Source organism: Hyperolius riggenbachi, chromosome 2, assembly GCF_040937935.1.
Source record: "Hyperolius riggenbachi isolate aHypRig1 chromosome 2, aHypRig1.pri, whole genome shotgun sequence".
NCBI classification, from domain to species: domain Eukaryota; kingdom Metazoa; phylum Chordata; class Amphibia; order Anura; family Hyperoliidae; genus Hyperolius; species Hyperolius riggenbachi.
The window spans coordinates 93,386,557-93,413,979 of NC_090647.1; the positions used below are offsets into that span (position 1 = coordinate 93,386,557).

General features: G+C 41.7%; 1 protein-coding gene across 9 annotated transcripts in view; it reads left to right on the forward strand.

Annotated features, from left to right (window-relative positions):
* Nucleotides 1-27,423, forward strand: part of NBEA (neurobeachin) — an 866,760-nt gene that overhangs the window by 242,031 nt on the left and 597,306 nt on the right. For all 9 annotated transcript variants that reach the window (XM_068267062.1, XM_068267067.1, XM_068267066.1 and 6 more), the window contains exons 9-12: nt 6,930-7,127; nt 10,924-11,057; nt 23,170-23,278; nt 26,498-26,650. In XM_068267062.1, the coding sequence (XP_068123163.1) occupies nt 6,930-7,127; nt 10,924-11,057; nt 23,170-23,278; nt 26,498-26,650 (594 nt within the window). The remainder of the gene's footprint in view (nt 1-6,929; nt 7,128-10,923; nt 11,058-23,169; nt 23,279-26,497; nt 26,651-27,423) is intronic.

The following is a 27,423-nucleotide window of genomic DNA, read 5'->3' on the forward strand; positions in this document are numbered from 1 at the left end:
ACTGGAAACTGCCAGGAGTGCCACGGTTCTCAGTTTTTTGTGGGAGGGATTTCACCACAATATCAGTCATACAGCGCCCCCTGATGGTCTGTTTGTGAAAAGGAATAGATTTCTCATGTAAAAGGGGGTATCAGCTACTGATTGGGATAAAGTTCAATTCTTGGTCGGAGTTTCTGTTTGCATTATATCTAATGGAGTAATGCCAACTGCCAAGCTAGTGTACAAAGACCTTTCATCCTTGACTGCATGTCTGCCACAGTTAATGGCGTTCATGGACCTTTTCACTTCCGTTCTATCCAGTATCCCAAACCTTTTTATAGCTGGAACATGTGGTGAATGCAAACTGAAAGTGAACTGAATTCCCTAGCCTTTACCCTGCATATGAATTTCATTTGATTTGTGTTTGCTTTGGGATCCATTTTACCAAATGCAGCCTTTTCTTTTCTGCTCAGTTTGAAGTAATTTTCCTATTGTTTGGAATGCAATAAATGACAGAGACTAAACATTATTGAAACGCAAATGAAACGTTATTCAAATGCAAATGAAACACTCCTGAAAGAAAAATAAGGCAGCTATTCAAATGCAAATTAAATTCTATTCAAATGCAAATTAAGTGCTTTTAGCAATAAAGAAGTTTTAAAGCTCAGTCCAACTTAAAGTGGACCCAAATTAAAAATACAACATTTCAGAAATAAAATGTATTTTCTAAATTATAATGATAAATAGCAGCCTTTTTTCAGCTGCATGATGACAAATATAAAATATTTTACATTTATTGGAGGAACCCCTCCCTTCTTTTCATATTGCCGGGACAGAATCCGGCAAACTGGTGGAGTAGTTGGTATCCAGCAAAGGAGGAATTGCTAATGGCTGCCACCTGTATAACTCTAGTTATGAAAAGAGAAGGGTGAAAAGCATGCACTGAAATGCTCATAGGCTTGAAGGAGTGTTTATCTATCTTTGTATGTGTCAGAGTGGTGCAACTAAATATGAATTAAAAAAAGTTTGGTTTGGGTCCGCTTTAAGTTTGCTTCCACTTTTACACTGGTTGATATATGCATTTTGCTTGGGTTTTTTTCTAAATCACACTTTGGACTCACAGGAGCATTACTTTGGCCTACTTTCTGATGTCTTTACAGTGACTTATTGATTTTTCCATAGAACTGTACTGGTCTTAAGTAGACATGTCTCTGCTTTTCCCAAGATGTGATTCCACCTTTTAAGTGTTCCTTGTCTGAGCGTTCCTGAGGGCTCATTTTAGCTTAAAGGAAAACACAATGGGCCTGATTCACAAAGCACATAAAATGTATTGTGCCAGTTTCCACAATATGGACCAACAATTGTTTCGGGGCCACGCAGGGTCCCCCTTTATCAAGGCATGTGGTTAGGGGGACCCTGCGTGGCCCCGAAACAATTGTTGGTCCATCTTGTGGAAACTGGCACAATACATTTTATGTGCTTTTGATGAATGGTGTGCTGACGATCCTTGCAATTTTGGACTTTATGTGACACTGCCTATGTCACCTCGTCAAGCACCCATAAATGAGTGAATGGTGTGCTGACTTCTTCTTGTGATTTTGCTGATTCACAAAGCGGTGATAACTCCGTTATCACGCCTAAAAGACTTTAGGCGTGATAAGCTTTGCACCCCTGAGTTAGCACCGGTTTGTGCTCTTCATCGCGCGCAAAGTCCCGCGCGCAAAGTTTTGCACGCGCAATTCCGTGCGCAGCGCTCATAGGGTTTAGTGGGCGCATCGCGCACAATGCACCGCGCGCAAAACTTTGCGCGTGGGATTTCGCGCGAGTTTAATTTTATCACGCCTAAACTGAGTTTAGGCTTGATAAAGGGCTTTTCACAGGCGTGCAAAGTGTTTGCACTGCTTTGTGAATCAGGCCCAATGACTTGCTATTGGAGTGGCCAATCGATGGGAATAACATTTGTCTTTGAAAAGTTAGCTGCCAAATTTTTAATATCTTGAACTACTTCCCAAACTCATTTTTTTTTCCCTTAAAAACCAGAGCGATTTTTTTACATCACGCTCCTCCCATTCATTCACCAATAACTTTATCATTACTTATCACATCAAATGATCTGTATATTGTTTTATTCACTACAAATTGGGCTTTCTTTGGGTGGTTCTTTTTGCTAAGAATTGTTTTTTTAATGCAATTTAAAGGGAATAAGAAAAAAAAATATTATTTCTCAGTTTTCAGCCATGATGATTTCCAAATAAAATGTGCTACAATAGATAAAACCCATTTGTCCCGGTTATTACAACATTTACACTTTGTCCCTAGTACAAAGTATGGCAATATTTTATTTGGAAATAAAGGTGTATTTTTTCTGTTTAGTAGTATTTATACTAGATCAAGAAATTTATGAGAAGATAACATAGATAACAAAACAGTAATATACCCCCCTGACATACATATTATAATATTCCCTCATAACATACATATTAAAAATACCCTAAGGTAACTATGTATTTTTTTTTTTTACACAAGTGTTTTATTTTGGTAACTATAAGGTAAGGGTGAAAGGGGTTAAAAATATTTTTTTTTTTTTTTTTGTACAATCATGTATGTGGGTGCATTTTTACTTTTTGCGAGGTAAATAAATGAGCGCGCATATTTACGTACCTGGTGCGCAAGTGAAGTTTTCAGGGGGTTTAAATATGCATACGAGCGGTTGGGAAATGGTTAAAATCTCCCTTTTTGGCTCCCGTGTGACTTATACTATTTTTGAATAACTTTGCAAAAAAAAAAAAAAAGGAGAATTAGGGTCGTAATGCATGAAGTGCCAGTAAATTTGCTATGGACATGCAGTTTATGGCATTTTTACTGGTACTAACACCAGGGGAAAATGTTGCGTTCTGTTATTAGTGCAACATGCATTACTGGAATAATGCACGATATGTCACACGTTATCCCTGCTCCCCTGGCGTTGGTTCCAGTAAAATTGCTGTGCTCAGCCTGCAGCTTTGACGGGCAGCATGTGTTTTTAACAGTTGTCTCTATTTTTGAGGGGGAGTAGCCTAGCCTCCAACAAGGCTAGGCTACTCCTCCTCTTGTCCCCCCCCCCCCCATTCCCTTTAGATTGTAAGCTCACAAGGGCAGGGCTCTCTCCTGCTTTTGTCTTACAAATCATTATACATTTTATTTATCATGTTACTTGTATCACTGTCATTACCAATTCTGTATTTTGTATTCTGTATTTTTTGTATTTTGTCACTAAATATGTATCTTGTATATTGGTGTACACCATTGTCTGTATTATCTACCCCATGTTCGTTTCTTACTTTGTACAGCTCCACAGAATATGTTGGCGCTTTATAAATCAATAATAATAATATATAGCACCCACACGTTTTGTACTGTCCTGTTGGACCAGTGGTTTTCCCATCTAGCTATACATGGGTCGATGCCGGGGGAACGGTTAGTGTGTACTTGCTATCAAATAACCCAAGCGTTCATGGCCAGAGAAAATAAGCCTATCAACGCTTGAGTCGATGCTCCCAGGAGTACCTTTACCTTCCAGATGTGCATTTTTTGTTATCGATGGTCCATTTCATTCTATGCATGATTTGTATCTGTATATATGTTTAAAGGGGAACTTCAGCCTAAACAAACATACTGTCATCAAATCAAGTTACATTAGTTATGTTAATTAGAATAGGTAGGTAATATTATCTCTTACCCACCCTGTTTTAAAAGAACAGGCAAATGTTTGGGATTCATGGGGGCTGCCATCTTTGTCATGGGGGGCAGCCATCTTTTTGGTTGAAAGGAGGTGACAAGGAGCAGGAGACACAGTTCCAACTGTTCTGTGATCTGATTACCCCTTCCAGCTGCACACGCTAGTCTTCAAATGTCAAATTCAAAATGTTAAAAAAAAAAATTGCACCAAAACAGCAGAAAGAGAACAACATCATCAGAAATCCCATCATGCTTTGCATAGCATCAGGGGAAAAAAGCCCGGGCAGTTTTCTTCTGTGCAGCTAAAAATGAGGCTTGTATAAGAGAAACAAAGTTCTGATGCTGTGAAACTGTTAAAGAAACACCAGGCCTTTTCTGTGCTGCTAAGTCGATTTTTAGTCTGTAGGTTCACTTTAAGACTTTTTAGTATGCATATGTATTTAATGCATACGCAATAAACATTGCATTGTATGCCAGGGCCTTAATTAACAGCTCCAAATGAGATGGAATTTCCATCTGGGTCTGTCTTGATAATAATTCTTACTACCTGTAGAAGGTGAGAAACTTCACCCTGAAGTTCCATCTAGATGAGTGGTAGGGAACCTATGACTTGGGAGCCAGATGTGGCTCTTTTGATGGCTGCATCTGGCTCTCAGACTCATCAGTAGGGATTGATTCACTAAGATGCGCTGCTCAAGCAGCGTGGCTTATTATTAATGATTTAGTATAATTATGGATTTATAAAGTGCCAACATATTCTGTGGCCCTGTACAAAGCTTAGTGTGGCAGCGCACGTAAAATTTTTAACTTACTTGTGCTTTCCCCAGAACTAGCGGCTGCTCTATCTGTCCCGCCCTGGGCCCTGTGGGGTCCAGTGATTTTGTAGGACGAGATCCCCGCACTTTCATTGGCTCAATAGGCTGCCTGTCACTTGACAGTGTTGGTCTTACATAAAATGCACACATTTAAGGTGCCCATACACTCGTCAGATTGGCAGCAGATAGATAAGAAATGCATCTGATGATCTATCTGATGCGTTTTTAGAACATTTTTTACCAGGATAGAATTCCAATTGATTTCAGTTTGAAATCTATTGAAATTCGATCTGATGGCATTTTTTTGCCATCAGATTTCCATTAAGGCCAATGCAAACTGATAAGCAATCTCATCAGATCGACCTAAATTTTCCACCCTGCAAGTTCGATGGAAATCCATCGAAATCGGCCGTCGATCGGTCGATTGGCCAACCGATTTGCAATCGATCGATCGATCGATCGGGATCGATCGGTCGGCCAGAAAATCGGCTGAGTGTATGGGCTGCTTTACTTGTATTTAGTTTGAAACCTATTGTATGGCTCTCACCGAATCACATTTTAAAATATGTGGCGTTTATGGCTCTCTCAGCCAAAAAGGTTCCTGACCCCTGATCTAGATTGTGTACTAGACTTAAACCTGATCTTAAAAAAGATCATTGTGCAGCGTAAGGCTCAAACTTTGTAGGTAGTTTTAATTGAGCAACAAGAAATCATCCACAAACTGCTGTCAGAATAAGTAATATTATGGGCTTTTCTATTCGGCATCATATTGTATTTCACTGAAGAGAACTCTCAGACCAGCTGTATTGTGAATAAGCAGGCAGCAGGTTATTGGATCTCAGAGCACCTCACTCCCTATTGGATATTCTGTCCCTAAACAGCAATTTCTTTCTTTACCCTCCTCTTCTCATCTTGGGTTTGTCTCGGAGTACGCTGGTAGGGGGCTAACACAATGTGAGAGGGGTGACTAACAAGTGCAAAGAGCTTTATAAATGGTGAGAAAAGCAACACCACTGAATGAATCACTCATATCTTCTCTGGATATAATCTGAAAGTAACACTGTGTCCAAATCCTATAAATAAACGTATGAAGATATTATATTGTTTGCCATTGTATGATTGCTACATGTATGGCTTCAGTGTAGCTTATCTTTGCTCTGGAATTACAGGTTTCTGGTCTTTGTAGTCAGGGCCAATTCTAAATGAAATAGAACCCTGGGCAAAAGTTAACACAGGCCTCTTTGACGCACGCACACGCGCACGCACACACACACACACTTAGATTTGGTGACCCACTGATGGCAGCATTATGTGGCTTTTGTCCAATTACCACCTCCCCCACCCAAAGAATAAATAAATAAAAATAGCAGCATAAATGTCTTTGTCTTCCACAAGCCCGTCCTCCCACACACATAGCAACACTAGGTGACCTTTGTATCCCCTGCCACCTTCCCATCCACATATAGCAGCATTGAGTGGCCATTGTCACTCCCCCGGGCCTCGGTTTGCTGCAAAGTGCGCACAGTGTCTGACCGGCATGCTCCGGTCAGACAGGTGGTAGTACTCTGCAGGAAAGGGCCGGGGGGTAGAGAGGGTGGAAGCTCCATTATGGGGGAGAGTTTGGGGGCCCATACAGCCAGCTATGGTGCCCTGGGCAGTTGCCCAGTTTTCCCCACGGACTCACCACAGACTGTGTGGAATAAAGCTTCAGTCCAAGTTTTAAATTGTTCCTGCCACTTCCTGCCTCAATAAGCTACTACCACGGGCCAACTGTTGCCATCTCATCCAATGTTTGCATGAGAGTTAGACGTTACGAACCTTCAATTAACCTACAAAAGTTTTTCCTGTAAATGAACGAAAACCACAACCAAGGGCCTCATAAATTAAAAAGTATTTGTAATTGTTGCCCATGGCAACCAGGCACAGAAAATTGAAACTTAAATAACATCTATATTGTATATTGGTGTATATCATTGTATTATTTTGTACCCCATGTTTGTTTCTTTATACAGCACCACAGAATATGTTGGTGCTTAATAATAATAATAATAATAATATATAGAAGCAGGACAAACATTGTAGGGTTGTAGGGAAGCCTTCAGTCATAATTGCATACATAGAGGATGGCAAATGAAAGGCACAGACCTTTAGTGCTCATAGTCCCTCATGAGAGTTTGAAAAAATGAATTAAAAAAAAAAATATATCTACAGATCACAAATAAGAAAACAGCAGGCAAGTCCTTATCTCCCATTATATCTTCACAGCAATCAACGTATTAAACACTTTTGACATAGGTTTGCTTTAATTCTGTGTAATGTAGAATGTTTTGTTCTGCCTTTATTATAATTTTCATGTATTGCATACTAACTATTATTAGCTACAATTTCTTGATTTATTTCTTTGTTGTTTTTATACAGAGTACCTTCAAGTTTAAGTCTGAGAGTGACATCCACCTGGCTGAACACCACAAGCAGGTCCTGTACGATAGTAAACTTGCAAGCAGTATAGCGTTCACCTACAACGCAAAGGCCACAGATGCCCAGCTCTGCCTTGAATCATCACCAAAGGAAAACGCTTCTATATTTGTGCATTCACCCCATGCACTAATGTTGCAGGTATACCATCTGGGATTTATTGTTCATTCTTAGAGATGTTGCATTAAATAGAGCGCAAGCAGTAGTAAAATTCAGGCTGCAGAGAAACTTTCAAAGAAGAAATATTTTTTTTTATAGAATTATGATTTTGTGATGGTGACATGATGCACCTTTTTATTGGTGAGATCAGTGGAGGCAACAATGCATCAGCCAAACATTTTCAGCTCAGTTGAGAGATCAAAATTTCCTGAGATCTTCAAGTCTTGTATATGCTGCTTATTAGTTTTCTAACCCTTTCACAGCTGAAAGTGGTGGGCTCTGAATTACTGAAATTTGAGTACGTACTTACCGTGTATACTCAAATACAAGTCGACCTTGTGTATAAGTCGACTTCAATATTCAACCTTCTTAAGCTGGAATTTTGTTATTGACTCAAGTATAAGTCTACCCAGCAATGTTAATGGCTGCAATTGGGGCTCAGTAGGATGTTAATGACTGCACTGCATACAATATTGCAGTCATTAACCCCTCCTGTCCCTTACGTGCAGCCAATAACTCCTTCAGGCCCCCAAGTGCTGCAATTATTCACCCCCCTTCCTGAAGCCCAGTATTTCCCCCCCCCCCCCCCCCCCCGTCCCTTTCCTTGTTAATTGTTGTGGACAGGACTTCCAGACCTGTGTTTTCTCTGCATTTCCTTTCCTCAAAGTATTACTTACCACAGGGTAAATTGCTGCAAATGGGAATGTCACTGTGGCTGGATAGTGTACTGGTTAATGGCACAGCCTTTGACATGGTAGACCAGGGTTCAAATCCTGGATAGGGGTCAGTACCTATTCAGTAAGGAGTCCAAGGCAAGACTCCCTAACACTGCAGGGTGGCCTCTTGAGCGCTTCCCAGTGGCTGCAGCTCTTGAGCACTTTGAGTCTGACAGGAGAAAAGCGCTATGCAAATGTTCGGATTATTTAGTACATACATTACTCAGTGTTGCCCATGACTCGTGTATAAGTCGACCCCTATACTTTTATGAAGGGTAATATATATATATATATATATATATATATATATATATATATATATATATATATACTTATTAGAGTATATATATAGTAATACTTATGTACTTAATTTCTGAAATTTGAGAAATTTGAATATGTAAGGGAGCAAGGACCTTGTGTGGAGTTTTTTTACTCTTGCATCCACATAGTCCATCTATCTTTCAGTCCCTGCCCTACTAGGTGAACAGTCAACTCCAGTATTGCATCTACTGAGTACTGCTACAGCAGCGCAGCTTAATACAGGAGCGCAAGCTCCGTGTACGCTATGATGCGGGAGTGCAGCTAACTTGCACTGGTATCTAACGCTTTCTCCTCCGAACTCCGCACATTCTGCAGAAAGTGGATTCTAGTACCGCACACATTGAAAAGTCGTTATCTCACATATGGTTGCTGAATAAATTCACTGGACTGTGCTCTGTGCTTGTTTAGCTAGATCCAAGTGTCTTATCAGCAACTGTGAAACAGAGCTGGGAGCTGTCCCTGGAAGCTCTCTTAACCTTTTCAGTGCTTCTAGTAAAGTGAATCCAAGTTACCATGCAGCTAGCTTGCGCTGGTAACTTACGCTCGCTCTTTTGAACTAACGGCTGCTCCACTGAACCTGCCCTGAGCACCAGCAGGTCCAGTGGCTTTAATTGATGCTATCTCCGCACTAAGGGGATGGCCTACTAGTCCATAGGGCCAAGTGACAGGCAGCCTACTGGGCCAATTGAAGCCCTTGGATCACATCCATTAAAGCAAATCAACCCGCCGGTGCTCAGGGCAGGTTCAGTGGAGCAGCCGTTAGTTCAAAGGAGCGAGCGTAAGTTACCAGCGCAAGCTAGCTGCATGGTAACTTGGATTCACTTTACTAGAAGCACTGAAAAGGTTAAGAGAGCTTCCAGGGACAGCTCCCAGCTCTGTTTCACAGTTGCTGATAAGACACTTGGATCTAGCTAAACAAGCACAGAGCACAGTCCAGTGAATTTATTCAGCAACCATATGTGAGATAACGACTTTTCAATGTGTGCGGTACTAGAATCCACTTTCTGCAGAATGTGGTTTTCTTACAAAAGGTAAAATTGAAGCACTCTGAATCAGTGCAAGCTCACCCAAAACTAAATAAAGATGGTTTTGAACACTTGTCCATTTTCAGGCATAGTTCTAAAAGCATTGTAATAGCTTACCAATCAATTTTTCTCTAGTAGAAGTCCTTATTTACCTATTGTGTTAAGTAGTTCTACTTGCAAGATATCTGTAATCTTTGAGACTGTATTAGCTGAGCCGATGAGAGGGGGCTCTGTAGGAGGTTTGTGTGTGGTGGAGGGGGGGGGGGCTGAGGTAGTGGGATCACACAGAGTACCTTGGAGGACAGGGGAGTTCAATACACGCTTCAGATGTCTTGTGCTGCCAACATCTCACCAGGCAGACATGCATGCTTTGATTTTAAGAGAATGCCAAGGCAGAGAGGTGTCCCATCTGTTGCTCACTGACCCATAATATCACATTCTAGAAATGGCTTTTGCTTTAGACAGATTCATATTACATCTTGCCATTCGGAATAAAGAGAGATGACATTTCAAGGATCCAAGAGGCACCTAGTATTTTTGACAAAGCTAGGAAGTAGATAGAATTTTCTTTTTTTTTTTTCGCGTCAGTGTGAAGGCTCACAATTAGTTTAGTTTGCTGGTGGTGATTATGGCTTAGATTAGAATGGTTATATGCAATGTCTGCGTACTTGTAAAGAGTTCTCCATGCTGCCCTCCCCAGGATGAGACGTCAAATTGTCAATTACAGTCCTGCAAAAGCGGTGGAGGCTGGTGGTGGCTGTTGTAAGCCCCCTTGTAGAATGGAACCTTGGTTTACAAGCAGAATGTGTTCCGGAAACATGCTTAATCCAAAGCACTCTTTTATCAAAGCAAATATCCCCATAAGGATTAATGGAAAGTCGTCTGATTCGGACCACAACCCAAAAACAGTTATAGTAAAATAGTATAAAATAAAAATGTAAACAAGACTTTCACTATAACTAACTGAATCATTGCCATCTGTTGTCTCGCCCCAACCCTTTTTTTTTTGTGTGGCTTTAACAAGGAACTTATCCAATAACATTTACTGGTATTTTTGAGGATTTCACAGAAATGTGACTTCGCACAGTCTCTACACTCAGATTAAGTACAATCCTGCAGCACCAATGGAAAAAGAACTATCGGCTTCGTTGTAATGACGTGACGCATGAATACCTTTTTTGAATTTATTTTAGTATTTATATAGCACTGACCTATTACGTTGCGCTGTACAGAGTTTTGTCTTGTCACTAGAGCGATGCTTGTATATCAAGTCAAAATTTCCCAAAACGTTTTACTTGTATAGCAAAGCGCTCTTAAACGGAGTTGCTTTCAATCCAAGGTTTTACGGTACTTGTGGTATAGAGGTGTTTCTCCAAACTTTGTCATGGACCAAGTTTAAATGACATTTCAGAAGGTGTGCATCTGCAGTCACAGATAAAAATAAAAAATAATCTTTGTAATCCCAGTGTTCAAATGGGGAGAGAGATTGTGGAGAGTTTTGTAGCTTTGTTAGCGATGATAATGTTCATACACATGATAAACAAATGCTACTGCTACTTGCCTAAATAAAATTAGAGAGAAAATTGTCTGGAGTTGGGATGAAAGTTAAGTTATGCCGGTTTTATTACAAGCAGTTTTAAGAGGGAAATGTATCGTGCTATAAAAGCTTTAAGTGTGTTTATTTTTAAAATGTTTTTTTTTTCTTTTGTCTTTCAGGATGTAAAAGCTATAGTAACGCACTCAATACACAGCGCAATTCACTCAATCGGGGGCATCCAGGTTCTCTTTCCTCTCTTTGCGCAGCTGGACAATCGGCAGCTGAATGACAGCCAAGTGGAAACCACAGTTTGGTAAATATTATAGCCATTCATAAATCTTTTTATTTTTGATCGCTTTGTACCATGCAGTGGTACATCTGCTGTATTGAAGGCATTGCCTGAGCTGGGGAGTTGTGGAAAAAACAAAAAACTGTGATAACGGTGCTGATTTTAAAGTGTCCCTTTCTTTTTTTCACTCCGATCTGTAAGGCAAGATACTTAGCTTTGTTTTGGTCATGCTTTTCATAACAAAGTGTTTAGTCACTTGTGATATGGAAGTCCACAGAAAGAACTGACACCCAGGGAGGAGAATGAAGAAACTTTACACTAAGGGTGCGTAAACATACCCAACTGGGATGCACACACGTGTGTCAGGTATGTAGCTGTGTTGCTATGCTGTGGGAGGTACAAGCGACACATGCGTGACGTCACGCGTTTGGCGAATCACTCGCAGGTTGGGTGTCGGGGGCCGTCTGGTGCCATACACACAGCTGAATGTTGGCTGAGGTGGTCGTTATTGAAAGCTTAAGCCGACTTAAGTCAGAGGTGTGTGTACGAGGCTATGTTCAGATGGGTAGATACATTTGTCTTCTTTATTCTATCAGACCTGATAACATAAGGCAGAGAAAGCTATTCATCCACTTTAAATTGACTGAAAAAGTTTGTGCATCCTAAGGCATTGCTTATTTTGAAGTTTATATATCTGCAGTACTCAAGTTTGATCTACCAAGACATACAACACTTTTTTTGGAGGGCTATAGATCTGAGGAAGCAGGGAATGCCCACAAAATGCATTTATGTGCAAAATAACTTTTTGAATTCCTACTGAAGTCATACTGGTTCTATATTCTACAGGAGATGAAAACCAATAGCTACCTCTACTTTTTAAATGGCTTTTAATAAGAATATTATTTTGGGGCATCTGTACTTGATATTTGTGGGAAGGCACACTGCTTTGGCGTAAGAATTTTACCTAAGCTAAAAGGAAAAAAATCCCTGTCGATTTAAAGAGTTAACAATATAGTGCATTTTACTATGTTATTTTACTACATTATTGTGTGGTTTAATTCTACTGGATTGTAGACATTCTCAGTGATTGCCTTGCATTTTGAGAGCACTGAACATGAATTTCTCAGTAAATGTTGATGGTTTATATTGATTAACGGAGGCCATTACATTTTACGAAGACGCAATAGATTGAGCAATCTTTCTGAGTGAATGCACTCATGGGATTGTGCGGTAATTATTAAAGATTCTCTTGTGGCAAACATTAGTTTTTCTTAAGAGATGCGGCTGCTTTGGGTTAAAAATACCTATCTATCTATCTATCTATCTATCTATCTATCTATCTATCTATCTATCTATCTATCTATCTATCTATCTATCTATCTATCTATATTGTTTATCCGAATAAAATACAGTATATTTCCACACTCCATAATAGTAGATTCCATTTTGTTACGTAGGACATTAAAGGGGAAGACACTCCTGACCATAAGACGCATCTAGGTTTAGAGGACAAAACCAGGTGAAAAATATATATAATAAACCTGGTGCATCCATGGTGAGGGGGCATCTTGTGGATTACACCCCCTTTGTACATCGTGTCACCCTGTGTCCTTCTCTGTCCCTCGTGTGTCCGCCTCTGTCCTCCTTATGTCCTCCTGTATGCCCCTTTGTGTCCCCCCTTTGTCCCCCTGTGTCCCCCTCTACATGGGCACAACAGTACAGGGAGTCCCAGACATTGTGGCGGGTTGCAGGTTCGTATTGGCAGGCGTTCACAAGTTAGGAACTCCCTGCATTTGGACTATAAGACGCAGTGAGTTTTTTTCCCCCTCACTTTTGGGGGAGAAAAAGTGAGTCTTATAGTCCAAAAAATACAGTAGTCTATGTATGCATAACTACACACCTTAAATAAGGTTAAAACTGAAAGTTAATATACAAAATGGTACTAGACAAGGCTGTCCGCTCTCCCCTCTCGTCTTTGCCCTTTCTCTGGAGCCCTTTTTGTGTACTGTACGCAATAATCCTGATATACAAGGAGTAGATTTCCCAAAATCTACACATAAAGTGGCAGCATATGTGGACGATATGCTCTTTTACCTGACCAATCCTCATATCTCCCTTCCAAACCTGCTAAAGGAGTTTCATACTTATGGACAGTTATCAAATCTCTCCATCAATTATGATAAAAGTGAGGCCCTGGGTATTTTAATTCCTCACCCTCTCAAATCCCTTTTGCAAGGCAACTTCCCGTTTAAATGGCCACCAAAATATTTGAAATACCTAGGAGTCAATCTTAACCCGAACACAAAAGATTTGTTGACCCATAACTTTATACCTATTTTAGAAAAAATTCGACAAGATCTGAAAACATGGGATAAACCGCACTTTTCATGGTTTAGTCGAACGAGTATTATTAAAATGACGGTCATGCCTCGCTTATTATACCTGTTCCAAACGCTCCCTATATCTCTCCCATCTACCTATTTTAGGTCAATAACTCAAGCGTTCTCGAAGTTTATCTGGAACGGACAGAAATCTAGATTGAAATATAGTATTCAGACTGCTCCCAAAGAATTAGGCGGCATGGCAGTACCTAACCCTCGCCTTTATTATGCAGCAGCAGTGCTGACCAGGATAATTGATTGGCACAGACACATTAACTATAAACAATGGGTTGGAATGGAGAATGAACTGGTCTCAGGTAGACTAAGCAATATACCCTGGTCTTCTAAAAATATGAAAATCTCAGACCCAGCTGTCTCTCTGATCTCTCATACTATCAAGATATTTGCTAAATATAGAAACCTTCCCCTTATCTCGCCTTGGCCTTCGCCGCACCTTCCTATCCTTGAGAATCCCTCTTTTCCTCTGGGACTTCACCCTAAAAGCTACCTCAACTGGAGAGGAAACACTCAAATACGAGCGCACCACCTAATATTAAATGGGGGCTGGGTGGGACTCCAGGCATTACAGCAGGAACTGAACTCCTCACAACTGGACAGCTGGAGCTGGCTTCAGTTTAAACACTTTCTATTGTCACAGGGTGATAAAACCAGCTTCGATAGAGCTCTCACATTGTTTGAAAACACATGTCAGGGGGAAGGGCATATGAAAGGCGCTATATCACTGATATACTCTTTGCTGAACGACTCTAGTGCTCAGTCTGCCCAGTGCAGGGATAGATGGGAACAAGACCTGGGTCTAACATTCAGTGATAAACAATGGGATAAAATCCTGGTTTTTTCGCACAAGTCATCGATTTCCTCAAGAAGCCAAGAAACTGGCTATAAAATTTTCACAAGATGGTATGACGCCTGACAGGCTTCACTCCATGTTTCCGAATACATCTAATTTGTGTTGGAGATGCCTGGGACATTGATACACACTTTTTGGTCGTGTGAGAAGTTGTCTCGGTACTGGGCAGACGTAAGATCTATTATGCACACCCTAACTGATTTTTCCCCTCCAGACTCACCAGCTTTTTTCTTGTTGCATCACAACACTTGGTCAATAAGGAAATACAAAAAAACTTTAACTAGGCATCTGATTAACGCAGCTAGAGCCATAATCCCTAGACACTGGAAATCAACAGACCCTCCTACAGTTACAGAATGGCTGATGGAAGTAAACTCTGTATGTGCAATGGAAGACCTTACAGCCACAATACAATCCAGACATGAGCAGTTCTGGAAAACATGGTTTGGTTGGTTCGAATTCAAAGAGACACCACAATATAAATCCCTCACGTGTAATTGAGAGAAAGAGCTACAGTAACAGAAGCTGCCTCTCTGCTAATAAGTTATCTTCTCCTCTGGTGTGATGGGTGTGATTCACCTGCCTGATGCCTCTCTGGGAGCCTCTGGGTGCGCGCTCCTGTTCCTCCCCCGGTTCTCTTCACTCTTTCTCGCTTTCTTCTCTCTCTTTTATTTTCTTACTATCCTGCACATGTGACGGGCACTCTGGCTGGTCATATGTATGTCTTAGCTTTTATTAATATACAGAGATATGATGGATATTTGGGATAGCAATGGAGAAGCCTCTAAGATTCTTTGACTCAATTATTCTACTGTGAAAGCACTTTGGTGTATGTTCCCTCTGGGCCCATACGTGCTGTGCAATTTCTGTTACATACAGGGGTTCAAAGATTAGATTTGCCTATTTAATTAGCTTAAAATGTAGGGGGTGACTCCCAAGAGATGAGCACAAGTTGCAGTTATAACTCCTATCCATGATAATGTTGATGCTCCTGATCGTACAGGAATTCTTACAGGCCGCACTGCTCTGTGGTAGATTTTAGCACCTAACAGTTTTATGGTACCTAGGACAGGACTCACTTACACATGTCATCTATTATGTACAACTTTGTGTCTATTTACTATCTGTGTTGTTGTATGTACATATCTATCTGTACATGTTCTTTTTGAAAACCTTGAAAAAATAAATAATCTGGAAAAAAAACAACTGAAAGTTAATTCTACAAATATTACATACCAGCATTTATACAAGAAAGTGTCGGCCTAAAGATAAAAGCTGAGCACCTCTCCAATGTGGAGCAGTGCTTCTTTGCCTGTTACTGTCCTCCAGTTAGCTGATCCTAATAACATGGAGAAAGCATCCTGCGGTTAGGCAGGTAAGCAAGAGGGTAGAAGAGTATTACGACCTTTCTCTTAAAGGGGTTCTTTCGCGAAAAAAGTAGGCAGTTAAAAAATGTGACAGATGACAGGTTTTGGGCCAGTCCATCTTTTTAAGGGGGATTCTCAGGGCTTTCTTTGTTTTCAACAGCATTTCCTGAACAACAGTTGCAAAATCTAACTGACATAATAGTGTGCAAGTGATTAGGGAGGCCGGCTGGTATCTTGCTATTTTGGCAGTTAAACTGCTGTTCAGGAAATGCTGTTGAAAACAAAGAAAGCCCTGAGAATCCCCATTAAAAAGATGGACTGGCCCAAAACCTGTCATCTGTCACATTTTTTAACTGCCTACTTTTTTCGCGAAAGAACCCCTTTAAAGAGGAACTCCAGTGAACATTTTACTGTTGGCAGGTGATGTAGCTGCTGCATGGTTGTTGGCAGTTGGAAACAGCTGTAAACAGCTATTTCCCACAAAAGTTCAAACTTTGCTTGTGGGAGGGGTTACTTTTGGCAGGGGTTTCACCCCAATATCGGTCATACAGCGCCCCCTGATGGTCTGTTTGTGAAAAGGAATAGATGTCTTATATAAAAGGGGTATCAGCTACTGATTGGGATAAAGTTCAATTTTTGGTCGGAGTTTCTCTTTAAAGCAATTGTCATGCGTGGCCTTCAGGGGTTGACTGAATGGCAGCCTCTTGAGTTGGCAGAGTTTGTGCTCACGGGCAATCACAAGATCCTCTGTGGTCCCATAAACATTAATAGTATTTTCCACCTAAGTCATGATATGTGCTCCATCCTATATTTTAGTTGCAGGGAGGCTTTGTTTTGTGTTAAGTGTAAATTAATGGTTTTCATTCTTATAGAAGAACTTTAAACCAGGCTTGAGCTTCATTCCAGTTAGTAGCCAATAACTCTTTTCCTATGAGAAATCTTTAGCTTTTCTCAAATAGATAATCAGGGACATCTGTATGGCTAATATAGTGGGGAAACCCCTCCCACAGTGTGATGTCAGAGCAATGGCTCTTGATAGTTTCTGGTCGGTGAATCTCATTGCATTGTGAGAAATAGCGGCGGGGGCAGATTCTAACTGCCAAGAAAATAATTATCTCTCTCTGTACGTAGATCTCTTAATAAATGAACATTCCGCAGAGACAGTTCACTTGGCAGGACTAAAGATTTTGCCCCCAGTGATACATTTCAGAATGTAAATTTGGGGTGAGGAAACTTTTTTTTGTTACCTGAAAGTTTGCGATAGGTTTGCTTTAAATGCATTTCAAAGCCGCAACACGCAATGTATTTAGCATGCTAGACAAATTGAGGATCCATTATATATGGCAGTGTGTCATAGTTGCACAGTACATAGTTACATAGTACATAGTAACATAGTTTGGTTGAAAAAAGACGTCCAACCAGAACACAATAAAAAACAAAACAAAAAAAACACCATCCTGAACCTGCTCATATCCCAGTTGATCCAGGGGAAGGTGAAAAAACCTTACAAAGGGCCTGGGCTAATTAGCCTTAAAGGGAAAAATTCCTTCCCGACTCCACATTGCATTCAGATAAATCCCTGGATCAACTCTCCTGAGAATTATCTAGTAATTACAGCCCTGGATGCCCTTCAATGCAAGGAAAGCATCCAAGCCCTGTTGGATATAGTTTGCCATAACTACTTCCTGATGTGTCATTTTGCTAACAATATAAAAGGAAAAGTGTTCTGAGTATTGGGTACAAGCTAAACGATTTATATAAAAGTCAGTCTACATAGCCAATCTCAGAGGCAAAGGATCTTTCTGTAGTTCACAGGCACCCTCACAAATAAAGCGTACATTCTGAACCAAACCTGCCCTCTGTCTTCTTGTATGCTTAAAAGCACCTCACCCCAGCTGGGCTGCTCTACTGGTAGGTTTAATGGGAATACTTTCGAGGCCATCTTTAATGTTATATGTGAAGTATCTAAGCAGCGACATAACAAGCCTGTCCCAGGCCTTTGAGGCGTTCGCTTATGAAACATTTTATATAAACTTTGTTCATTGCTTTTCTCCCCAAGGAAATTGCTTCGTTCGCTTTCAGGCTGAATAATCTTCTTAGCAGCGAGAGAGCCACAGTTACAGCAAAGTGACAGATTATTGGGGGTATAATGTTGAATTTTGTGCTGTTGCAAATGTCTTCTTTAAAGTGCTTAGCGAACGCATGGTTCATAATCCTTTGTGAAATTGCATACTTAGGAGAGTCATTGTGGAAGGGAATGGCATACAGAATGTGCCACACTGAGTTATTGAAAATTCACAGCAGAAAAGGCGCATGAAAGATTGCAGGTGGTGTTTCTGCAGGAATCCGTTAAATTACTCTTGTTATTGGTCATTTTTTTATTCTTGTTAAAGCCAACCGCAGAACACAGTTCTAATTCATGTTACAGTTTAGGAAGTAGGCTGTCCAAAAGTTTACTTTTAAACAAATTGTATTTTACTGATGTAGTGTTATGCAAACAGGTGAAGAAGCCAACAGAAGGCTTTGTGGGCTGGGCTTCTGCTGCTGATTGGCTTTTGTGGGCTGAGCTTCTGCTGCCATTTGGCTTTTGTGGACTAAGCCTCTGCTGCTGATTGGCTTTTGTGGGCTGGGCTACTGCTGCTGATTGGCTTTTGTGCACTGGGCTACTGCTTCTGCTTTGCTTTTGTGGGCTGGGATTCTGCTGCTGCTTGGCTTTTGTGGACTAGGCCTCTGCTGCTGATTGGCTTTTGTGGGCTGGGCTACTGCTGCTGATTGGCTTTTGTGCACTGGGCTACTGCTTCTGCTTTGCTTTTGTGGGCTGGGATTCTGCTGCTGCTTGGCTTTTGTGGGCTTTTGTGGCCTCTGCTGCTGCTTGGCTTTTGTGGACTAGGCCTCTGCTGCCACTTGGCTTTTGTGGGCTGGGCTTCTGCTGCTGCTTGGCTTTTGTGGACTGGGCTTATGCTGTGGCTTGGCTTTTGTGGACTAGGCCTCTGCTGCCACTTGGCTTTTGTGGTCTGGGTTTCTGCTGCTTGCCTTTTGTGGACTTTGCTTATATTTTAACATCAGCGTCTTCCGTGGTGTTGAAGAGCGTACAATACAGACAACAGTGGAATTCTTGGAGACATAGATAATGTAACTACAGTACTATTAGAATATCCATCAACCTAGGTACAAAATACTTTCTGTTCATTGGAGGTGTGACAGCATTCAACTAGACAGTATATGTGCATTTGACACAATAAAGCAAAAAGGGGAAACACTTTGCTGGACCCAGTCTTTGCATGCCTACTGTATAGAAGATAGTGGTTGTAGATGCAAGGTGGGTAGATAAAGAAGCTTGAGGATGAGGGAATGAGCCTCAGCAACTGATGTGAAAATGAATCTGAAATGGTGAGGGGGTGCTGGTCTTTTAACCATTAACCTATTTTGGTTCCTGGACGTAGAAACTACGTCCAGGAACCATGCGCGCTACCGCACGCTCCCGGCCCGCGGTTCGTTAGCCAGGCAATCAGTGAATCGGCTATGGTGCCCGATCAATGATTCCTCTCACCCGCTGAAAAAGCAACAGCTTCTCTCGGAAGCTGCGCCTTTTCTGGCTGTTACCTCCCCCATGCGTCGCTCTAAGCGTGTGTTACGCTTAGTGACGTCATGTAAACAAACTCATGGCCGCCATCTTGTGGCCAAAAAGTAATACTACAACCAAAAGTAAAAAAAAATTAAAATCAACACACATTTACATTTTAAACCTACTGTTTACATCCCACCCTCCCAAAACTACCCAAATAAAATGTTTAATATAAAAATAAAAAACCATTACAATAAAAAAAAACATGTAAATATTTACCTAAGGGTCTAAACTTTTTAAATATCAATGTAAAGATGATATATTTCTATATTTTTTTATTTTAAACTTGTAAATAGTGATAGATGCAAAACGGAAAAAATGCACCTTTATTTCCGAATAAAATATTATCGCCATACATTGTGATAGGGACATAATTTTAACGGTGTAATAACCGGGACATATGGGCAAATACAATACGTGACTTTTAATTATGGAGGCATGTATTATTTTAAAACTATAATGGCTGAAAACTGAGAAATAATGATTTTTTCCGTTTTTTTCTTATTCTTCCTGTTAAAATGCGTTTACAGTAAAGTGGCTCTTAGCAAAATGTACCCCCCAAAGAAAGCCTAATTGGTGGCGGAAAAAACAAGATATAGATCAGTTCATTGTGATAAGTAGTGATAAAGTTATAGGCTAATGAATGGGAGATGAACATTTCTCAAGTGAAAACGACTGAACGCGAATGGGTTAAAAATTCAGCACCACAATCTGATCAAATTTTCTTTTGGGGGGCACTGAGGGGCTGTTGTGTCTTTCCAGTGTTAAATGGTCTTCATCACATCTCCTGTACAAAAATGATACTTGTAGTGCTTACTCAGCATTCATTGAGCCAGTCAAAACTAAAGAAAAAGTGGAGCAGTAGTTCAGAGCATTGATATTTCCCTTGTTAAATAAAACAAGTACTCTGGCTCCTGTGGATAACTGCTCTCCTCCAGTCAGATTTCCTGTTAACACAGCCCTACTGTTTCTTGATGAAGGGGTTCTGTATGGCTTCGAAACATAACATGCTGATTCTGAATAAGCATTTACAGCCTTCTGATTAGAAGGTGTTCTGTTTTCAAAGTGAACCTTATGCTGCTCTGGATGGTTTCATCTGGCCTGTTGCTTGAGCATTTACAAATTGCTTTAGCTCCATGAGGAGAGTGGATTGGATAAGTGTTGTTCCCTCCTGCGTGAGTAAACCTGCTGTATAAGATAATCTGATTTCGTGGAAACAATTTATAAATTGTCCTTGAGAATCTGTTGGCTTTTTGTACCCTTTTGTTTGTCACCTGCTGACCATAAATGGTAATTATGGAATGTTATTTTGTCATTAATAGCCTATTGCTCTGCACTGCTTATATATTCTATACATTCATGTGGTGCAGATGCTGTATCTGCAGCTCTTTGCTGACAGCATTGAACATTTTTTTTTCTGCTTTAACTGATGTTAAAAAGGGGGCTCAGTGTAAATCCTCTACTATCCGTTTATAGTCAATACTGGCCGGTGCCAGTTATGCCACTGCTGTTGTTTTTTTTTTGGGGGGGGGGGCAGTTTTCCTTTTAGGACTGGAACCTGTTTGGGTAGAGTGATGACCACATTAGCCATGTAAAGGTCCCGCAGCTGAGCTTGTATTGATAAAATGTGTTATCAGAAATCTCTTTGAGGAAATTTCCATCTCTACATTTTCAGCCGATGAAATGAGAACCAAACATGATCTTTTTGTTTTTTTATTATTGTTATTGATTTATAACACGCCAGCATATTCTGTAGCTGTGTATAAAGTAAGAGAAACCAACGTGAGGTGCATAATGATGCAGTCAATGATATACACCAAATTATGGACGCTGGTACAAAATACAGCATTGCCGATTACAGTGGCAAATGTAATATGATGAATAAAATGTATAACAGATTGCAAGCTACAAAACTAACAAATTCCAAGACACAAAAGGGTAAGAGAGCCCTACTCTTGTGAGCTTACAATATAAAGGATTGGGGGGGCAAGAGGTGGGGAAGTATGCAGTATTTATACAGGCAGTATGTTTTTAGGTCATCTAGTAAGGAGTACAACTTAGCAAGAGGTTGAAGGGGGAATAGACTAAGTTAGAGAGCATATGCTTGTTGGAAAAAGTGAGTTTTGAGGGAGCGTTTAAAGATATCAAAGGTTGGAGAGTGACAGACGTTCTTTGGAAGAGCATTCCAGAAGAGCGGTGAAGCGCGTGAGAAGTCTGTGAGTGAGGCCCCGTTTCCACTATCGCGAATCCGCATGCGTCTTGCGTATGCGGATTCGCATAGACAATATAAGTGAATGGGCCTGTTTCCACTTATGCGTCTGCGGGAGCGTTTTATTGTGCGGAGAAAATCTGCACGGAACACCCTGCAGAATTCGCCTGCGTGTGGAATGCAGGCGAATCGCACACAATGTATTTAATAGGGAAATCGCATGCGTTTTCCCCATGCGTTTTTTGCCGCGAATTCGCATGCGAATTCGCATAGGTACCAATGTAAATTCACACAGGTAGTGACATGGTTAAAATCGCATATACCCTCACCTATGCGAATTCGCGGCAAAAAACGCATGCGGAATCGCATGCGATTTCATCAGCGGTGGAATCCAGGCGATTCTGCACCGCAATAGTGGAAACGAGCCCTGAGAGAAGGTGATTCTAGATGGTGGTTTGTTTTTTTTCCTGTAGAAATCCAGTGTCTCTGTGTACAGATATATTACACTTCAGGTTGTGCTTTATAGCCTGAGCACACCACGCTTTGCACAGCCACGCAGGCGGCCGTGTATTATACTCAAATGCATGGTGCATGCATGGCTCTCCATTGCAGTGCTGCTCCTTTTGATGAAGGTGGATGGGACAAGTCTGCATTGCGCTCTAATTGCTTGCAGTAGTGCTTTGTGACAACACACTGCTGCATAGTGCATCAGTGTGCCCATCCGCCACGGCAGTGTGGTAAGGCCCTAAGTGTGGTCTGGCCCTAAGGCTCCTTTCAGATGTGAGGCTGGACTGCTCGCTTGTTGGGCAATTGAGTGTAACATCTGCTGTCCGTGAGCGCCATTCGGGAGGAAGCAGGAAGGAGCCTGTCAACCATCTTCAGCTTCCTGTATGAAAGAGCCTTATGGGTCAGTTAATGCGAAGTCTGCTGCAGGACCATTTACTAGATCAGATGGATTCTCTATATTCTCAGATCTGCACACGAGCTTCTTTTATCCTCTTCTACAATTACCTCCTCACATTCACGTGTACAAGACTTCTCACGTGCCTCACCCCTCCTCTGGAATGCCCTTCCACAGCACGTCCGCCACTCTCCCACCTTTAAAATCTTTAAACGCTCCCTCAAAACCCACCTTCTCCGATAGCTTAGGCCATGCACCCACTAAATAAACTAATTACGCACTGCCTGTACATATTATGTATACTTCCCCCACCTCTTGTTTCCACCCCATTCCTTTAGATTGTAAGCTCACAAGGGCAGGGCTCTCATTCTTTTGTGTCATGGAATGTTATTAATTTAATTGCTTGCAGTCTGTTAGACATTTATACATTTTAATCATCATGTTAAATTTGCAATTGTAATCAGCAGTTCTGTATTTTGTATCAGTGTTCATATTTGATGTACATCATTGTCTGTCTCATTATGCATCCCTTGTTTTGTTTTCTTCATTTTCTTACATTGTACAGCGCCACGGAATATGTTGGCGCTTTATAAAAAAATAATAATAATAATTCTCTAGTTGTTAGCTTCATAGAGGTTTTGCTATGTGACCTGATCATTTGTAACTACACGTCTGTTTTTAAGCATTACATTTAATCTATAGCAAATGCAGTGTTTTATGATGGCTGTGTTTGATTTTTTTGCCTGACATTTATATTATTTATCTGTTTGGGATTATTTTAGTGCCACCCTGTTGGCTTTCTTGGTGGAGCTGCTGAAGAGTTCTGTGGCCATGCAGGAACAGATGCTGGGAGGAAAAGGCTTTCTAGTCATCGGCTACCTCTTGGAAAAGGTAAAATGTTCTATGCATGGAATGCAGGCATACATTCTCCATCTCCAGCTTACAGGTTTCCTCTGCATTGTGTATTGTTACGTTGTCTCTATGTATACACTCCAGTCACTTTACAGCATTCAGCTGGCTCTACAGCCAGGCCTTCGCTTTAAGTGATTTTCATGAGCCCCAGTGTGTTAAGTAACCCGGCACAAAGGGTTAGTACAGCAGTATTACCGCTGATAACAGGCTGAGCAGTGGATTACTGATCACATTAGTGAAGAGTTTTCTCAGTATAATCTGAATCCAGCAGTGCTTAGTAAATGGGCTTAGTCTCCATTATGCTATAACTTTGGAAAGAAACCTAACAGAGCCACAAGCATGAACAGATCATGGTCTCCCCATTTGTTCCAGCCTTCCTGCTTGCTGTTGGGAGCACAGTGCTGTTACAGTGGGCCTGAACTCTTGCACTGGACAGGAGAACAACATAGAGAAATCCACCCTGTATGTATTTAGAGAGTTTAGCCCTGTCGAATTCCCCCTCATCTGTGACTAATCACAATCGTAATTTGATCTCTCAGCTGTGTCAGCTGGCTGCCTTGGCAGAGCACATAATTTGTAAACAAAGGATGTTAACCCTATGTCTGCTTCCATGAAAGTAGGAAGTAGAAACACTGCAGGTTTATTGCAGGATTTGTATCCGCTGTAACAAAGATGTTTTTTCTTTAACTTATTTCGAACGGGAGCCTTTTTTATTTTTCCTTCCTGATCACTGATTGGCTCACAGTGGTCAGCATAGCTCCCAACTGACCCTCTTTTGGAGGGACAGTCCCTCTTTTGGAGCCCTGTCCCTCTATCCCACTTTCCTCCTCATTTGTCCCTCTTTCTATGTAAATATATATCAGCATAAATCAGCATAATACACCCATATTGCCAGGTAAAAAACAGAATGTACTAAATGTGATGCCTTCCAATTTATGATGTATTCAGCACAATATGCACTAAAACATTGATCCTGACCTAGTGCATACATGTATGTGACAAGTACAGTACTTTCTTTGCTTGTTGGGAGCTGAGAAGAGGCTTTTCAGGTCCTACATTCCCAAAGAAGAGCTGAATTGTGTGAAGACCATTCCAGAAAATAAATAAATAAAAAAAAAAGGTAAGCAGCTATGATCTGACAGAACCGACAGATTTTGGACAATTCCATCTGCTCAGGGGGGACTCGCAGGGTTTTCTTTGTTTTCAAAAGCATTTCCTGAATGTTGCTAAATCTAACTAACAAAATAGTGTGAACGTGAGTAGGGAGGCTGGCTGATATCTTACTATATTTGCATCTAAATCGCCATTCAGGAGATGCTTCTGAAAACAAAGTAAACCCTGAGAATCCGCCATGAGGAGATGGAATAGTCCAAAACCTGTCGGTGTTGTTAGATTTAACTGCTTACTTTTTTTACTGGAGTGGGCCTTTAAAACTAACCAAAACAAACTGTTTAAAAATATGTTGCCTTTGGTAATAACAGAACTGAATTGATGTGTGCAGCACCCCTCTCTATAACCAGCCCACCTCAGCATAGCAGATTTCATGTAGAGGCTCAGATATCTTCAGTCCTGGTAGTTCTTTGATAATTTGATAAGCTGCAGCCTATAAGTGACTGAATAGCCCCCTTTGTAAACAAATGAGAAGAGTCTTTGTTTCCTTAACCCTCCTGGCGGTTTGCAAAAAAATCGCCAGGGGGCAGCAAATCTTTTTTTTTAAATTTTTTTTTTTTTTTTTTTTCATGTAGCGAGACAAAGTCTCGCTACATGATAGCCGCTGCTCAGCGGCATCCCCCCAGCCCCTCCGATCGCCGCCGGCGATCGGAGATCCGGAGATCCCGTTCAAAGAACGGGATCTCCCGGAGGGCTTCCCCCGTCGCCATGGCGACGGGGCGGGATGACGTCACCGACGTCATCGACGTCGTGACGTCAAAGGGGATTCCGATCCACCCCATAGAGCTGCCTGGCACTGATTGGCCAGGCAGCGCACGGGGTCTGGGGGGGCGGCTGCGGCGCGACGGATAGCGGCGAATCGGCGGGTAGCGGCGGCGATCGGGCACTGCACGCAGCTAGCAAAGTGCTAGCTGCGTGCAGCAAAAAAAAAATTATGCAAATCGGCCCAGCGGGGCCTGAGCAGTGCCTTCCGGCGGCTTACCCCGAGCTCAGCTCGGGCTTACCGCCAGGAAGGTTAAAGAGAACCTGTGACTAAACAAGTTCCCCTGGGTGGTACTCACCTCGATAGGGGGAAGCCTCAGGGTCTCAATGAGGCTTCCCCCTCCACTGTAGCTGCAGGCAATCCAGCGCTGGCTCCCCCGAAGTCTATTGCAATCCTCCCTCGACAAGCCTGATACTCGTTGATTTGTTTACCTTCCCGGCTCCAGCGGGGGTACTGCTGAGGCACTCAGCGTGGAGATAGGCGGAAATAGCCGACCTCTGTCGGGTCCGTTCTACTGCGCAGCCGCAGGAGACTTGCTCCTGCGCAGTAGAGCGGCTACAGCAATCTGCTATTTCCACCTATCTCCGAGCGAAGAGCCGATACTGCGCCTGCGCTGGAGCCGGAAAGGTAAATATTTACATCCCTGCCGTTCCAGGAGCTTTTTCGCCGCCGTGGGACACAGGAGGACAGGGGACGCCTCCATAGGATCCGGAGGCTTCCCCCACCCGAGGTAACCCCCCCCCCCCCCCCCCCTGGAACGTTTTCTCATTACAGGTTTTCTTTTTAAAAAATCAACTTAGTATGAAGTTGTTTTAGAACCCACTACTGAGCAATCTTCACAGAATGTTTTTTTCCAAATGGTGTTATTTTTCTGCCTCCACATTAGCTGAACTTACCAGTAGGGATGGCAATGCTTGGGAGAACTCATGGGGAAGCATGTGACCAGTTTGATAAGCTGATAATTTGTAAGGTTCTGATTTGCTGGTCCTGATCATGATCAAACTGACCACATGCTTCTCCATGAGTTATCCTCATCAGGGCCATCCCTATGTACCAGGATGCCAGAAATAGATTGCTGTTGTCCCCAACTTCTCCTGTATGTAGACAGACATCTGTCACCATCAAGTGTAAACAAGCTTTCATTCAGCCTTCATTGCCCTTATTTTGAGTCCACTTTGATGTAGAAGAGATACACATCCCTGTATGTAGCAAAGAGACGTTTGTATTCCATTCTAATGGTTTGATTGTCTGCCATTTTGTTGTAGTCCTCCAGGGTTCACATTACTAGAGCGGTTTTGGAGCAGTTTCTGTCATTTGCAAAATACCTGGACGGCTTGTCACATGGGGCGCCTTTACTGAAGCAGCTTTGTGATCATATTCTCTTCAACCCTGCCATCTGGATCCACACGCCAGCAAAGGTAACAAGCAAGCCTTCTTTCTGATGTAACACTTGTATTGTATATCTGCACACATTTCCTATCTAAATTCTCCTCAGAGGATGGCAGCACCTCATTGGCTGATCAGTGTCACATGCCGTCTCCTTGTGTCATTTAGGCCCATGTCAGAGAGACAATGCCGGCAATAAATTGCTGCTTCACTTTGCTTATTCCCAGTGATTTTATGCTACAAATAATTTTATATATGCAGAGATGGCAATGAATCTCCCTATTAATTGTGTTTTGAAGCTGGCGACTTGCGACTATTGCTCCCTGTTGAATAGTACTTGCAGTAGTACATTGCTGGCAATAAGTGAATATGTAGCTGTGATTCATCACTGGCATTTTATTGTCTGTGTGACATTGGCCTTAATTCACTTTTTTAAGGATGTGTTTGTTTCAAAGAAGACCATTAAAAATACCCTTGTCATAGTGACACACTTTAGCTGGAGAGCTGTTGGGAGGAGAGCCATGAAGTGAGCCATTTCAGCAGAATTGTAAAAAGACTAAACTTTTGTGGAAAGACCTATTAATGCCAAACTGTAACTGCACTTTATAACACCCCTCCTGAAGCATGTTTATAACCCCAACCCTGAAGAGGGCTGGATTTCAGGAAAGGCCACCAAGGCCCAGGCCTTAGGCGGCTGCAGTGCAGAGGGAACCTGGACATGAGGAGTTGCTATGAAAGAAAAGTCTGCAAATTGGGAGCAACACATGAAAAGGGAAGCTGATGTCCAAGAGAGCTTTACATGAAA